Raw genomic sequence first — 16,539 nt, 5'->3', positions numbered from 1 at the left:
CATTTCAATAACAATGTCTAGAAGTCTTCTATTTCATTAAAGGTCTGTTCTTCCTCCTATAAAACTATAGTCAGTTTTGCTAGATCCATTATTCTTGGTTGTGAGTCTTGATCTCTTGCCTTCTAAAATATATTCCAAGTGGTTGCCAAATCTTGTGTTATCCTGACTTGGGCTTCACAATACTCGAATTATTTCTGACTGTTTATGGTATTTTTTTTCTTTACCTGGCAGCTCTGGGTTTTGACTATAATATTCCTGGGAACTTTCATTTTAAAATTTCTTTCAAGAGGTGACCAGTAAATTCTTACTATTTCTACTTTGTCCTCAGGTTCTAAAATAACCTGGGAAGTTTTATGATTTCTTGAAATACGACTAGGCTCTTTTTGTTCATGACTCTCAGGTAGCCCCGTGATTCTTAAATGATCTCTCCTTGAACTGTTTTCCAGGTCAGTTGTTTTTCCTATGAGATATTTAAGATTTTCTTTTATTTTTTTTCAGTTTTTTGACTTGTTATATAATTTCTCAATATCTCATGGAGTCATTAGATGCTATATGGCCAGTTCTAATTTTCAAGGAGTTATTTTCTTTAGTAAGACTATGTACCTCTTTTATCTAGCCGTTAATTCTCTTTTCATATCTTCTTTTCATGACTCTCTTTTGGTTTTAAAATTTTGTTAAACTCTTTTTAAAAAAACTTTTATAGGAATTCTTGTTGTACTTGTGTCCAAGTTACATTTTTTTTCCTTTGAAACTTTCCCTGTAGATGTTTTCCAGTTCCTTTCTTTTGTGTTTGTGTCTTGAGCTTCTCTCTCACCATACTAGGTCTTTACGTTCAAGTTCTCTTTGTTCATTTGTTTGCTTACTCATGGCTGTGGACTTTATATTAGTGCCAGGTTCTGCTTACTTCTTGAGGAAGGGGGTACATTTGGCCTGAGATTTTGTTCTTTTATATCCTTCTCTTGTTTTCACAGCTCAATCTGGGGGCCAAGAGGTCTGTCCACTGCTGTCTTGATCTGTTCTGAAAATTCCCAACCCAGGTTTGGGTCCATTGCCTTGTATATGGTTGAGTTTCTGTAGACTTCTGCTGGATTTAGTCATTGTCAATCTGAAGTTTTGGAATGACTGAACTGTTGTGTCTCCTTTGGTGTGGGGCTGCTGCTCTAGTTATTGCATTGTAGACTTAAATAGTGGGCTAAAGGCTAGAACTGAATCCATACTGCTCTGTTCCTGGGCTTAGAGACATAGAGATACATTTATGGAATTTGTTCTTTTTTCAATATATAGCTAGGGTGGGCCCATACTCGCTTGTGACTGCTCCTCTTTACCTTGGATCCATCACCCAAGACTAGGCATTGGGCAATAGCACTTCCACATGGCACCCATTCCTGTATCCAATGCTAGTTCAGGGATATCTTTGGAATATCTTTCTGCACTGGTGCTTCCTGCCCTAGTGGTCTGTGTTGGCTCAATTTCTGTCAAGGTTCCTTTTTGTGTGCTGCTTCTGCCCATACTCCTGGCCAGTCCCCCCATATCTGCAAACTTCTCTGTCTGTGGGGCAAGGCTGGAAAATGGACTTACTTTTTGTGACTTTTCTTAGCTTTTCAATCAGCATTTGGTCCAGCATATTTTCTAGATTATTGAGGAGAAACCTTCTCAATGCTCCTTCTCACTTTGCTGCCTTGACTCTATCCTCAAGGACAGGTTACAATGAAGATGGCACAGGAAGGTCTTGAAATGACAGTGGCAGGGCTAAAGGACAGAGCAAGGACAGGTCAATTTGGGCCCTCATCTTTTGTGCAATTTTCTTTTCTTATTCCCCATCTTATCCTGTAGCATAATAGTATGTAAATTGAATTCTGGAATTTGGAACTAGGATTCAGATTTGGGGTCCAGTTTTGGCTTTGCCACTAGCTTTCTATATGTCCTCAGGTAAATGACTTCCCCTTTCAGGGCCTCAGTCTTCCCAACTGTAGAATAAAGTTAATAACCCCTACTCTGCTCAATGAATAGAACACTAATCTGGGAATGAGTAAACCTCAAATCCAGTTCTAGTTGTGCCTGTCTAGCTATGTGACTTTGAACATCTCTCTCAGAGGCCTCAGTTTCCTATTGGGTAAAATGAAGAGGTCAGGCCTAATGATTTCTAAGTTCCTTTTGGTCTCTGATATTCTGTGATTTAATCTATGAAGGGATTGAAGATTGCATCCAGGAAGAAACCAAGTTAATACTCAAAGATTACGTGAGAAGAGACCTTTCTTCCAGCACGCAAAAGGAACAGCCCAGAGGTATTTGCCAAGAACTTAGGGGGAATATTTTGTTCTCCTTAAACAAATTGTTCTTGGCTCATTCAGAACCAGAAATATGCTCTCAGATGATTTTACTAGTTTTTGAAGGGCAAAAGGCTAGAATCAATTTACAGAATTGTGTAATCATGTTATGAAGGTGGCCCCTCCTCTAGCCCATAGACCAAACATATGCCATACTAGCTAATACCATTCCCTATCCCATCTCAAGGGTTTTGGTCAGCAGGATGTTTATCAATATGGGGATACATTATCAGGTGTCCTACTTTTCTCATAACCGCCACACTATTCCCGAGAAAGCCAATGTAGCTTTTAGCCCTCCCCACTAAGGAACTAGAGGTGTTTAGTTTAGAGAAGAGAAGAAATTGGGAGAGGAAATGGTAATAGCCAGGTATCTTCAAATATCTTGAAGATTGTCAGGTGAAAGAAGAATTAAACCCTGTTCTATTTGACTTCACCAATGTCTGACTGTCCTTTTGTCACTCTTGTCTATGACTTTGGGTTTCAGATATTGGTTTTTAAAAATCAGTTGTTTTATTTAAAAATAAACTTGCATGAAATAATGAAGAGCCAAATGAGTTCCAAGAGAACACTGTTTACATTGTATACAGCAATGTTGTTGTCAGAGCAACTTTGAGTGAAGAAGTCATTTTGACTCCTTATTATAAACACCCAAATTATCTGCATCAAGAGAAAGAACTGATAAATAGATGTATAGAATGATTTTACATACACACATGTATATGCATATTTGTGTCTAATGATATTCATCTCTGGGGTTGAGGGAAGGAGAGGAAAGAAAAAAATAAATTTACATGGAATCTTTACTATATATTTTAAAAGGAATAGTAAGTTGCACATAATAGATTTGCCATTTCACGTGCAATCATCTTTTTTTTATTATACTATGTTATAGAAATGTTTGTTTTATTCCCTAAATTAAAAATAAAATAATTTTTTCAAAAATAAAAAAAATCAGTTGTAGAATGAGAAATACAACATAGGGAAGATATGACTAGAAAACAATTCATGAAAAAAATGCCTGAGACTTCTAGTAGACTGCAAATTCAAAATGAGTCAGCAGTTTGACATGGCAGCCAACAGAGCCACTGCTGTCTATCTCTGCTGCTACCTTAGGCAGCTGGGAAATGTCATAGATAGAGCAGAGCCTTAGGCCTGGAGTCAGGAAAGCCCTAGTTTCACTCCTGCCTCAGATATTTACTAGCTGTGGCAAGTCACTCTAACCTTTGTCTGCCTCCGTTTCCTTCTCTGTAAAGTGGGAATAATAATAGCACCCACCTCCCAGGGTTGCTGTGAGGATAAAATGAAATGATATCTGTCATGTGCTTTGCAAATCTTTAAGTGCCATGTAAATGCTATATAAATATATATGAAAATAAATAAATGCTGCACACACACACACACATTATTGTGAGGCTAGAGAATAGAAGCTTGTGTCTAGAAGAAGTAAAGTGTCTCTGTGAACATGGGTGATATTATTGCTTCTTAAGTTTATCCATAAAGAATAAGGAAGCTCATCTGTCCTCATATACAACCTTCTGACAGATTCCCTCTGTGGTTTCTCCCCACTTTTTAGGGTTCCTGAGGCATGGCTAGGTGCAGGAGTGGGGAACCTGTGGCCTCAAGGCCACATGTGGTCTTCTAGTCCTTGAGTGTGGACTTTGACTGAGTCCAAATTTTATAGAACAAATCCTTTTATTAAGGGAATTTGTTCTGTGAAGTTTGGATTCAGTCAAAGGGCTACTCTGGAGCTCATAGACTGAACAACAAGTCCCCACACACCTAGCACAGAGTGAATGTAATTACTAAATAGTAACTGTTCCTCTTCTATCCAGGAACCCTGAGTGTCTTCCCTTCCCAGTTTGATTTTTCTTTTGGATTAAAGGGGCCATCCCTTGAGTAACTACTTAAAGAAGCCTATTCATTGAATGGGTGTATCTCATTTAAAGTAAGAATGTGATAAGACCCTAACCTGAAAGGGCCAGGATCTCACATTGCATCCTGGGCCATCTCCAGTTGTCCTGATGAGGGTCAGGCCACTGGACCTAGATGGCTCAGGAGAAGAAAGTGAGGTTGGTGACCTTGCATAGCCCTCCCTCACTCAAATGAAAGTCAAGTGTAAGTCATGTCATCATCTTGATGCTATAGTCCTCTTCGAGAAAGAAGGACAAACACAACAACTTTCAAAGGGCTACACTTGAAGACTTAGAGGGTCACATGTGGCCTCAAGGCTGTAGTTTCCCCACCCCTGGCCCAGGTGTATTGGAAAATTGTCTTGCCAACCTGACTTTATGCGTCCTAAAGGACTCAAGTCAACTCTGTACCTCTCTCCCTTCCCTTAATGACTGCCTCCCACCTCATGTTCCTGAACCTGACCTCTTCATCTAGCTACAATTCCTGTTCTGCTCCCCTTCTCTGGAACCACACTAGAAAGAAGAGGATACATCCTGATTCCTTGGCCTCTCTTTTATTACCCTTGAGCACAACTTTATACAGACACCATGAGATCCACTGACTGACTCAGACCCATATTATCTTGTATGACTGTGGAAAAATCACTTAACTTCTCAGGGCATTAGCACTTGCGAGCATCAAGAAAGGTTTCATATAGAAGATGGTGCTTGCATCTTGAAAACAGTGAGGGATTCTATCTGACAAAAATGAGGAGGAGTAAATTCTTGGCATGAGGAATAACTAATCTAAAGGTGAAAAGATGGAGCTCCAAGTGTGAGAAACTGAGAGAAGGCCAATCTTGTAAGACAACAAAGCACTGGAAAGGGTGTAACATATAATGAAACTGGAAATACAGTGAAAAAAAAAAGTAAAGTATGTTAAGAAGCAAACAAAGGATTTCATATATGAACTCAGAGGCAATAGGGAGCTATTGCAGTTTATTGAGTAGGGGAGTGACACACCAAGCTACAGAGAAAAAAAACACTTTGGCTGTTTGGTAGAGAACTAAGCTGGTAGCTAAACTAAAGTCATTGATGCAAGTAGAAGGAGGGGGTTGAACCCAAGAGATATAGAGGTAGCAATGACAAGATTTGGAAACTTGGGCAAAGTAGAGTGAGGAATTCAAAATAATTTCAAGTTTATGAATCTGGTGGACTGAAAGAATAGTGGTATTTTCAACAGACTAAAGTTTGGTAGAGGAATGGGCTTTGAGTGAGAGATACATTCTGCTTTGCTTGAACACATTGAGTTTGTGATGTCTCTGGAACATCCAATTTGAAATATTCAGTAGGTAGTTCAGCAGTCTCAAGAGAGAGACTGGGGCTGGATATGTAGATCTGCATAGGTATGATAATTAAACTCCTGGGAGCTGATGAGAACATCAAGAAAGTATATAGAAATAAGAGGAGAGGAAACAAGAGGAAAAGAGGAGAGGAGGGGAGAGGAAGACACAGACCAATTGGTAGGAGCACTCACAGTTAGTAGGCATGTATGGAAGATGGGAAACTGAGAAGGAATCGTGAGACAGGTATTGGGAAAACCAGGAGAGAGTAATGACACAAAAATACAGAGAGAAAAAACCATCTAGGAGTAGAGAGTAGCCAAAGGGTCAAATGAAGTGCAAAGATAACCTGCAAAAAAACTCACAAAAAAAAATCCATCATATTTGGCAAGTAACAGATCCGTTGGTTCTTTTGAAGTGTCATTTCAGTTGGGTGATAAGATTGGAAGCCAGATTACAAGGGTAGAGAAGTCAGTGGGAGGAGAAGAAATGAAAGTAATGAGTGTAGACAGCTTTTTCTAGGAGATTGGCTAAAAAAAGGGAGGGGAAATATAGGATGTATCCTCTTCTTTCTAGCTTGGTTCCAGAGAAGGGGAGGAGAGCAGGAATTGTAGCCAGATGAAGAGGTCAGGTTCAGGAACATGATGTGGGAGGCAGTCAATAAGAGAAAAGAGAGAGGCACAGAGTTCAAATACAGGAAATACATTTCAGAGTATAGTAGAGTCTACTACAAGCCTTTTAAGAACTGGGAAAAGAGGGATGTTTGAAGGCATTAAACAAGAAATCAATAAATAGGGAGAGAAAGATTGGGGGGGGGGGTATGATTCAGTGGACAATTTGTTTAAAAAAGATGTGAAAAGATGGGTTTGAAGGCACATGAACTGGATGGACCTTGCCAAAGAGAAGAGACAATTCATTACCAGAGACTGGAGGAAAGGAGGAGAGAGTTGAGGATGATATCATGGGATTTTGAGATGAATAGACAAGAATAGTGTCCTCATGGCTAATGGCTTCAGTTTTCTCAATAAAAAGTCAAGATCCTCAACTGAGAGGGTGGGGAAGGTGGAGTGGGAAGCTTGGGTATAGAAGAGGTTTGGAATGGTTTTTGTGGAGAGTGAGATTGGGAAAAAATTAGAGCAGAATAAAAGATTGCCTTGATATAGTGAAGGCTCCATGGAGGTTAGCCAACACAAATTTGTCATGTTCTCAGTCAGCACAGTTTTGTGACTCCCCCCAACTCTGTTCAGCAGCAAATGAGTAAGAGCAGAGAAGGTGGGAATAATCCTGAGGTGATCTAGCAATAGGACAATAGGGCAAAGGATTCAGAAATAGAAGACAGTGTAAAGTTGAGTTGGTTTGCCAATGGGTCAAGACTGGGAAGTGAAGTCAGAACATAGATAATAATCACAGAGACTGGCGGGTATATAATCAAGATGAGGCAACCAATAGGTTTCAGAAAGATAACGTATCAGGAAAACAATAGTAGCAAAACATTTCTCCCATAACCTTGGAGTGTACTCTACCACAGCTACACACAGAAACTATGAGAAGAATAAGCACACCCTGCTAGTTGTACTCACACTTGGGGAGGAGATCTGGCTAAGATAGTTCAAATCACCAACACTACCTGTTGTTGTTTAGCTGTTCAGTCATGTCTGACTCTTTGTGACCCCATGGACCATTGCCCACTAGGCCCTTCTATCCTCCAATATCTCCTGAATTCTGTCCAAGCTCATGTTTGTTGCTTCCATGACACTATCCATCCATCTTGTCCCCTGCCATTTCCTTTTCCATTTGCCTTCAGTCTTTGCCACATCAGGGTCTTTTCCAATGAGTTATCTTCTCATTATGTAGCCAAAGTATTTAAGCTTCACCACTCTATGTCTCTTTTCCCTTTTCTTGATTCCCTCATGCTGTTTCCCTTGGCTGCAATATTTTTTTCTGGGTAAAGTGATCAGATAGGTTCTCTGAACCTCTTTCCTCAGTTCAACTCCCCAATGACCAGTGCTGACTGTCTTCTTGACTAACAGAATCATAGACTCTCTGCTCAGAATTATCTCCTCCCTCAACCCTCACCTGGTCTACTCCCTGCTGGGTGTGGTATTTCCTACTGGATGACTAGCTTTGCTGTGTGATACCATGACTGAGGGAGAGGGTTGGAAGAAGGAGAAAGTCTTTCTCTCTCAGCAATGGACTTCTCTCCCTCAGAGGCTGGGACCTTCTTTGATAGCTGTCTCTGCCAAGATCACACTTTTCAGAGCTACTTCTAATCTTGACTGTCATTTTAGATAGTAGACTAAAAGAAGAGACCTTCATCTTTAAAAAGCCACCAGGAGCATTGTCCATTCTTTACACAGTCCATAGCTAGGCAGACAGTAAGTATCTATTATGTGCCCAACACTGTACTAAAGCCTGGGGATTCAGATACAAGCAAAAAGAAAGACGATCCCTTTCTTCAAGAATCTTAAATTTGAATGGAAGAAGAAAAAACACAAAAGGAATCTAACTAGCAGAGGATTAAGGTGTCTGTGCAGGGACCGATGTTAAAATCCAGGAAGTGAGCATAGCTGGGGTGAGAATGAAGGTTGGCTGGTCTGGGCCACTTCCCAAAATAAGGGCACCAGGAAACATTCTCCTATGGGAGAAAGGACAAGGATGGCTGAGGGATGTTCCAGAGTGAGAAGGATGAGGAGGCCCCAGGTGCTGAGAGAGTTCCCAGCGTGAGACTCCATCTGAAATATGGTGTTGAAGTCCAAAGAGTCAGATGCATAGCTAGGAGAAGAGTGAAGGTTAGCCAGCCTGTGTCCACAAAATACAAGCACTTGGAGGAATTTATTTCCTTCTAATTCCATCAGTCATGATCACAGAACTTCATGCCCAGTAAAGGGATGTATGGTACAACTAAGTGGCACAATAGAGTGCCAGGTGTGGAGTCAGGAAGACTCATCTTCCTGAGTTTAAATCATATTTACCAGCTTAGTGATCCTGGTCAAGTCACTTAACTCTGTTTGCCTCAGTTTCCTCATCTGTAAAATGAGCTGGAAAAGGAAATGGCAAACCACTCCAATATCTTTGCCAAGAAAACTCCAAATGGGGTCAGAAAGAGTTAGTTCAGTTCAAAACTGAACAACAAGAAAAGGGATATATAGATTTTTCTTGACATTTTGATCTTAACGCCACATGGTTTCTCTTACTTCTTCCTGATCTGTGATTTCTCTTAGGCATCAATTAATTTTATTTTCATTACCAGAAACATAAAAATTAACAAACTACAAAAGGTCACATAGTTAAATAGATTAAAATTTAGATCTCCTGCTTTCCAATATAGTGCTTTTTCTACTGCTTTGGATAGATACCTTTGGGACAGGAGCATGCTGCACATAGTAGGCCCTTAATAAATATATAATGATTGCTTGATTGATAGTTTCATGTTGAAGTCCTATATAGGAAAGGTACTAATCCACCTGAACTAGGATTAATTGTAGTGATTGATCAACTCACCTTAGCTCTAGAGAACAGATGATAGAGATGGGGCACTACAAATACAGGACGTATCATATCCTGTCAGATTACGTCGCAGTACTGATTGGATTAATACAACTGCTTTTTACTGTGTTGCACAAGAAGGTTTCAAATAGGGGGAGGAGGAAGGGTGCAGAGAGATATATATTAAGAAATGACTTCAAGGTCAAAACTAAGGTATCAATAAAACCCTAAAATATCCACAAAGTAGGGCCATATTGGTGCCAGCTCATATGGACTCCCAAGACCCAATTGTTAGAATTTCAGTGTGATTGCTTCCACCTTGCAAATCAATAAATGCTACAAACTGGGGTTTAATAATACAAAAAAGAGGCAAAAGACAGTCCCTATCCTCAAGGAGTTTATAATCTAAGGGATGAATGAAAACCAAAATGTAAAATCCATTGCCCCCAGTCACTTTAGGATCCTCTTCTCTGTTCTTTTGTCATATTTTACAGAAAAAGGGCAATGTTCCAGAAGATTGTGGATCAGTCTAAAACATTTGAGAGTGAACATGAATGGACCCAGTACATGATGCTGGAACAGACTCGGAAGGAAATTGTCATGTGAGTATTAATAGGATTTTAAAATTAGTTCCTCACAATGCTTTGCCTTACCTTGCCTTTCCAGGACAAGTCAGAAAGGAGAGTGAGTGACTCCCAGTGGAAATATGTAGTGGTATGAGGAACTAGCCAGAGCCTTAGTGTATGAGATAAGAACCTGACCAGTAGTGATGAGGCTGGAAGTACATAGAAAAAGGAGAGCCTCAAAGAAAGAGGGGTTAGTGGGACATCAGCTCCAGGATGTTGAATTTAGAGGATGCTGAGACTGGTGGTATTAGCCCCAACTTAGGAAGAATAATTAGTTAATAGACAGTACAAGTTTGGAATAGTGCTATGCTGTAGGAAATGATGAATATTTTGAACTTAGAAAAATATGGAAAAATTTGGACTTATGAAGGAAGAGAAACCTCCCTCGGAGAAACAGAGGACAAATAGGTGTAATATGCATACGAATGTATATTTCTATATATGAGTATGATTATAGATATAGATATATGTATATGTATGTTTATGTAAGTGTGTGTACATATGTGCATCTATCTGTATCTACATAGCTATTCATATGTGCGTATAAAAATACATTCACACTTAATTGCAACCTTTTTGGGGGAAGACGGGGAGGAGGAAAGAGAAAAAGCAAAAAGTGCACAGCAGAGAACAAAAAAAAACTTAAAGGAAACAAAGAAAAGATGGACAGCTTGAAACAAAATGTGTAGTATCTATTATATAGCTTTTCTTGTCATGGAAATTTATTGCTGTATGTTTTGAATCTTCTCTTGTTTTCTGCTGTACACATAGCAAAGCTTTTTTTCTTTTGTATTTGAGTTTTAGCATTTCAATTTATGTTTCTTTTTCTTCCCTTATTGTGTATTTAATTTTAAGCTATAAATAAAAAGAAAAAAGAATAGTTAAATAGAAAGCTGGCAGAAAGCTTTGGTGAACGTTCTGGCCTCCTTCTCCCCCTGTTGTGGCCTCTGTCTCCCTCCAGTGGTGCGTCTCCATCTTTCCCTTCAACACTTTCCTTTTGTATGCAATAGGTGGAGTTTTGGTAGCGGAGAGTCTTCTGTGTAGGAGTTGGCCATAGATTTTCTTCCTTTGGCAGTCATGGTATGATATGCTTTGTGGCCCCTGGTTGAAAGTATCATCCTTCCTAACTCAGTTCTGTCCTCTCCCACACGCAAACAGTGAAAGTTCTACGAATCAATTCTAAGCACAGTGAACAGTCTTGGCCTCAGATACTTGCAAGCCATGTGACCCTGGGCTAGTCATTTAATCCTACTTTCCCTAGTTCATCTTTAAAATGAACAGGAGAAAGAAATGGCAAAAATCTCCAGTATCTTTGTCAAGAAACCCCAAATGGGATTACAAAGAGTTGGACGTGACTGAACAGCAAAAACTTCTGTGATTCCCAATATTCAGTCATACAATTGCACTCCCTAGGGCAGCCCGGTTCAGTTTTGGACGGTTCTCATCGTAATTAGTTTTTTCTTTACATGCTACATTTTGTACAGAGAGATTTTTTTCTTTTTTGTGATATCTTTAGGAAAAATCCTAGCAATGAAATCACTGGATCAAAGCAATTATTCATTTTGTGACTCTTACTGTATATTGGTACAAACTTTTTTTGAAATGCAATTCCCAAAGCAACAGTTTTCCATAATCCTTCCAATATTGAATTTTTCTTTTTTTTTTTAAGTCAAGAAGAAGTTCTATATTTGCTAATTTGATGTGTGATAAGTTGATAGTCTAAGTCTGTCTTGATTTGCATTTCTTATTATTAAGGGATTTAGGCATCTTTTAATTTGGTTCTTAGTATTTGTATTTTCTTCTTTGTAAACTGCTCGTGCCCTTTAACTCTTTCTTATCAGGAGAATGTAAATTGTTCTTCTAGCAATAGAGGAGAGAAGACCAATCAGCCAACAAACATTTATTAAATACTTACTATGTTCTCCCCACTCATCTCTGCCTCCTGGCTTCCCTGACTGCCTTCAAGTTCCAGATAAAATCCCACCTTCTTTGGAAAACCTTTCCTGATCCCTCTTCATTCTGGAGCCTTTCCTCTCTTGATTATTTCCTATTTATCTTCTATGTAACTTGTTTGTGTGTAGAGATTTGCATGTTGGCTTCCCCGCTGGATTGTGAGGTCCCCAAGGGTAGGGCCTGTCTTTAACCTTTCTTTCTATCCTGGGTGCTTGGCACTTCATAGGCACTTCAGTAACTGTTATTGACTGACAAACTATATTCCAGGTCCTTCCTTCCTTCTTCCTTCCTTCCTCCCTCCCTTCCTCTCTTCCTCCCTCCTTTCCTTTCTCCCTTCCTTCCTTCCTTCTTTCCTCCTTCCCTCCCTCTCTTCTTCCTTCCTTCTTCCCTCCTCCCTCCCTTCCTCTTTTCCTCCCTCCCTGCCTTCATCTCTTCCTGCCTTCCTCTCTTCCTCCTTCCCTCCCTCCCTTCCTTTCTTCCTTCCTTCCTTGCTTTCTTTCTTTTACTAGTTCATCTTAAAAGATAGATTTGCAGCTGGAGGGGATGAGGGAGGAGACTGGGAAAGGCTTCTGACAAAAGGCAGGATTTGAACTGAGATGCCAAGGAAGCCAAGGGAGCCAACAGACCAGAGCAAAGGAATGAAGTCAGGATTTAAGACATATACTATCATGAGGTTGGATTGTAGAGTAAGTAGAGGGGAGCAAATGATAAGAAAACTGAAAGGTAGGAAGGGGTGAGGTTGTATTAAAAGGAAAAGAGAGGATTATATTTGAAGTAATAGGGAGCCAATTGAAATTATTGGGGGAGAGCATGGACATGATCAGACTCAGCAACAGATTAGATTTATGGGTGGAAGTTAAGAACCAGGGTGCCTAGGACAATGATTATACCCTCAGCAGTAATGCGGGGAAGTTTGAAAAAGAGAGGATTTGGGTGGTAGTGTGGGGAGAAACAGCAAGTTTTGTTTTAGACCTGTTAAGTTTAAGATGTCTACAGGATATCCAGTTGAAGATGTTCAATAGGCAGTTGGAAAGGTAAGACTAAAGGTCAATAGAGAGGCTAGGGCTAGATAAATTTATCAGAGAATTATGTGCATAGAGAACTGAACCCAAGAAAGTTGGTAAGATAGTATGTAGAGAGTGAGATACTGAGTAGAGTGAGATAGTATGTAGAAAAAAGAGGACCTAGATCAGACCTTTGGAAAACATCCAGAGTTAATGGGTATGATCTGGATGAACATCCAGCAAAGGATACTCTGAAGAGGTGGTCAGATCAGAGAACCAGGAGAGAGGAAACCTACAAATGAGAGAATACATAGGAGAAAACGGGGGGTTGATAATGTCAAAGTTTGCAGAGAAATCAAGAAAGATGAGCACTGAGAAAAGGACTAGATTAGGCAATTAAAGGATCCCTGGCAATTTTGGAAAGAGAAATTGCAGTGAAATGATAAGGTCACAAATCAGACTGCAGGGACATTAGAAGAGAATGAGAGCAGAGGAAATGAAAGTACCTATTGGAGATGACTTTCTTAAAGAGTTTAGCCATGAAAGAGAGGAGAGATATTAGAAATGGTCAGATCAAGTGAGGGTTTTTAAGGATAAGAGAGATGTGGTTGTGTTTGTAGGCAGCACAAAAGCAGCCAGAGATTAAAGATTAGTGAGAGTGAGGATAACAGAGGAGACAATCTGCTGAAGATGCATGGAATGAGATCACTTGGGCATGGAGAGGGGTTCACCTTGGCAAAGAAAGCAACCTCCTTATGGGAGACAGGGGTAGAGGAAGAGATAATGGGAGAAGATATTTGAGTGATGCAAGATGAGGAAAGAATCCAGCTCTTGATGGATGGCCTCAATTTTCTTTTGGTGAAGTATAAGGCAAGGTTCTCAACTAAGAGAGTGGAGGAAAGAGGGAGCCATGGGAGGCTTGAGGAAGAATAGTTATATCTGTAATAGCCTTTATGGTGAATAGGAAGAATAAAGGTGAAAGGTGATGAGTAGGAGAACTAGTTAGTCACTCTATCTTGGCTGGTCCCCACTCACATGAAGACAGTTCCAGTGGTCCCCAGCTCCTCCCTTAGGGCCCTAGCTTTCTCTTTCCTCAACAAGGTCCTTCTAGGGGATGAGTTTCCTTTTAATCTTGCCACATAAAGAACAATGAGAAAAGGAAAAATGTCTATAATACCACCTTGAATTACAGATGGTCTCCACCAGTTTGCTAAACTCAATCTACATTCTGCAGAGTCCCCATTCACTTGTACTTTTCTGCTTTGAGAAAGTTGTAAAAATATGAATCAAGAAAATAGTTTATTCATCTTGAGATCCCATGCTGGGAAGTGTCCCAGAAACTGGAGTATCTCCCGGTCATCTCTCTGTTTCCTACATGCATTGTGGTACAGAATTGCCTACTTTTTTTTCTTGCTGTGTGGCCATAAGCAAGTTCCTTAACCCCCTCAGTCTCAATTTTCTCACTTACAAAATACAAATAATAGCAGCACCTACCTAATAGGGTTGCTGTGAACACAGTAAATAAGCTCTCTATTTCTATTTTCGCTGTTGGAAATTGCATATGCTGTTTGACTATTTTTCTGCTGGGGCAGGTGTAATAATTTCTAGCAGTAGTTGGCATTTGTGCCAACTGTAACTCCTTCCTCTCAGGTGCTTTTGAGGCAGTAAAACATATAAGTCAGGAATGCAATGGCTAACCACATTTTTATCTTACTACTGACTTTTAGAGACTAAGAGAATAGAAATGAAAAAATCAATTTTAAAGAAAACAAGAGATTAGCTTTGGAACAAATACATGTTATCCCTGAGAGAGATGATGGAGAGGAAAAATGGAATCCTTATCTTAGATCTGCCCCTCTCAGTTCAGACAAATTATCATCTTACCAGACACCTTAATTGGCCCTAGAGTCGAGTTCCCATTATGGCTTTGCCCCTCCCCTCCCCCCCACCTCCATGCAACTGCTTTCCATGACTTGCTTCTACTGGGATTGGTCTCTCTCTACCCTTCACTCTCTCTCCGGTGAGGCCGTTTCCAGGGCTCTAGAGCCCAGTCTCACTTCTGGTACAGTTCCCTTCCCCCTCCTTGATGACCCTGCCTTCATTTGAAATGGCCCAGGGTGCAGCAAGTGACAGCAGCCTGAGGAATGTGGCGCTGTAGGGCAGCCTAATTCTACTGCATCTTCATCAGACTCCCATCCTCTCATGCACCTTCTGATTCAAAAGCTTGCTAAGCTTTTCCTCCTTTTCTCCCTCTCTTAGGAAATTGCAGGAGTGAAGTCCTCAAAAGAGACACACTTAGCGAAGTTATGTCCATCAGCAGACAATGGATTCCAATGTCCCCACTACACTTTTATATATCTGTTCCTTACAAATTCTGGAAGCCATCTGATATATTCACTGCAAATATTTTCTCTAATCTGTTTAATTTCTTTGCCTGAAATTCACTCTCTCCTCATTTCTACCTATTGAAATCTCCACCCCCTACCACTCCCACACACATCCTTTTCTTTAAGGCAACTCAGATGTCCCCTCTTTTCTGAAGTTTTCCCTGATACATACCTCATCCTGCCCCACCCACCCCACCCTCTAGATGGAAGAGATCTTTTCCTCCTTAAATTTTCATAGAGTATTTTGTATGGATCTTTCCTTTCCCCCATATCACACTCAACCTGTGCATTATACTTACCCATATGAATACTGGGGCAGCTAGGTGACCCAGGGGATACAGTGCTAGAGCTGGGGTCAAGAAGATCTGAGTTCAAATCTGGCTTCAAGTATTTACTAGCTGTGCGACCCTGGGCAAGCCACTTCATCTCTGTTTGCCTCAGTTTCCTCATCTATAAAATGGGGATGTAATAGCACCTACCTCCCAGGATTGTTATAAAGATTAAATGAGATAATAATTGTAAAATGGCCTCATAAAGTACAAGTGCCTGGCACATAGGTAAGTAAATATTAGCTGTTGTCATCATATTCTTTCCTCTATAACAGACTGTAAGCTTCTTGGGGGTAGGGACAGTGTCCTATTTCACTATTGCCTCATTGCCCAGTGGTGCCTTGCCCACAAGAGGTGCTTAATTTAAGGCTCATTGAATTCTGCATCAGTTTCCATTTTAGAATCAGGAGGTTGATCCCATATCATCTCCTCCTTGCCAGTTGGCTATTAATCACTGTCTTGTGTCCCCAGGGCAATGATGATGACCGCCTGTGACCTGTCTGCTATAACCAAGCCCTGGGAAGTTCAGAGCAAGGTACATATAAACTGATATTCCCTTTGGGGAGGGAGTTGCTATTTTCTCATAGAGGTTTTGGGGACCCCAATCTGGCTCCCTGCTAATTTCAAAGCTGAGATAGCATTTGTAATCACTGCACACCCTCCAAAGAATCTCTGTTGAATAATTTTTACATGGCAGACGCCATCCACGGAGAGCACATGTCAGGCCTCTCTTTGGCCTCATAAACTTCAGCTTTAGGGGCTTTTCAGTGGGATGACTTGGAATGTTCACCTCTTTATTGTTGGCAGGTGGCTCTTTTGGTGGCTGCTGAATTCTGGGAACAAGGAGATTTGGAGAGAACTGTGCTCCAGCAGAACCCTATTGTGAGTAGAAATTAGAGCTCATCCTTTTGTAAAATAGGCAACAAAAGAGTCTAGGGTATAGAATGCTGCCCTTAGAGTAAGAAAGACCTGAATTCAAATCACACTTCCTAGCTGTGTGTCCACAAACAAGTCATGTGGTCTCTCCTGTCCTCAGTTTCCTCATCTATAAAATAGAATATTAGCAACTATCTAACAAGGCAAAAATCAAATGAGATAATATAAGCAAAGTGTTTTGCAAACATTAAAACTCATTGTAAAAATTAGCTATTACTATTATTATTAGAGATGAGACCTCACTTTAATGTTAACTCAC

At 40.3% G+C, this 16,539-nt stretch overlaps 1 protein-coding gene across 1 annotated transcript in view; it reads left to right on the top strand.

Moving 5' to 3' along the window:
• Positions 1–16,539, top strand: part of PDE6A (phosphodiesterase 6A) — a 95,414-nt gene that overhangs the window by 66,221 nt on the left and 12,654 nt on the right. Inside the window, exons 17-19 of the mRNA XM_072630689.1 lie at positions 9,540–9,647; positions 15,816–15,879; positions 16,152–16,226. Of these exons, the coding sequence (XP_072486790.1) occupies positions 9,540–9,647; positions 15,816–15,879; positions 16,152–16,226 (247 nt within the window). The remainder of the gene's footprint in view (positions 1–9,539; positions 9,648–15,815; positions 15,880–16,151; positions 16,227–16,539) is intronic.

Source organism: Notamacropus eugenii, chromosome 1 (genome assembly GCF_028372415.1).
Source record: "Notamacropus eugenii isolate mMacEug1 chromosome 1, mMacEug1.pri_v2, whole genome shotgun sequence".
Classification (NCBI taxonomy): Eukaryota; Metazoa; Chordata; class Mammalia; order Diprotodontia; family Macropodidae; genus Notamacropus; species Notamacropus eugenii.
The sequence above is the reverse complement of the archived record's forward strand: the minus strand, read 5'-3'. Positions and strand labels throughout refer to the sequence as shown.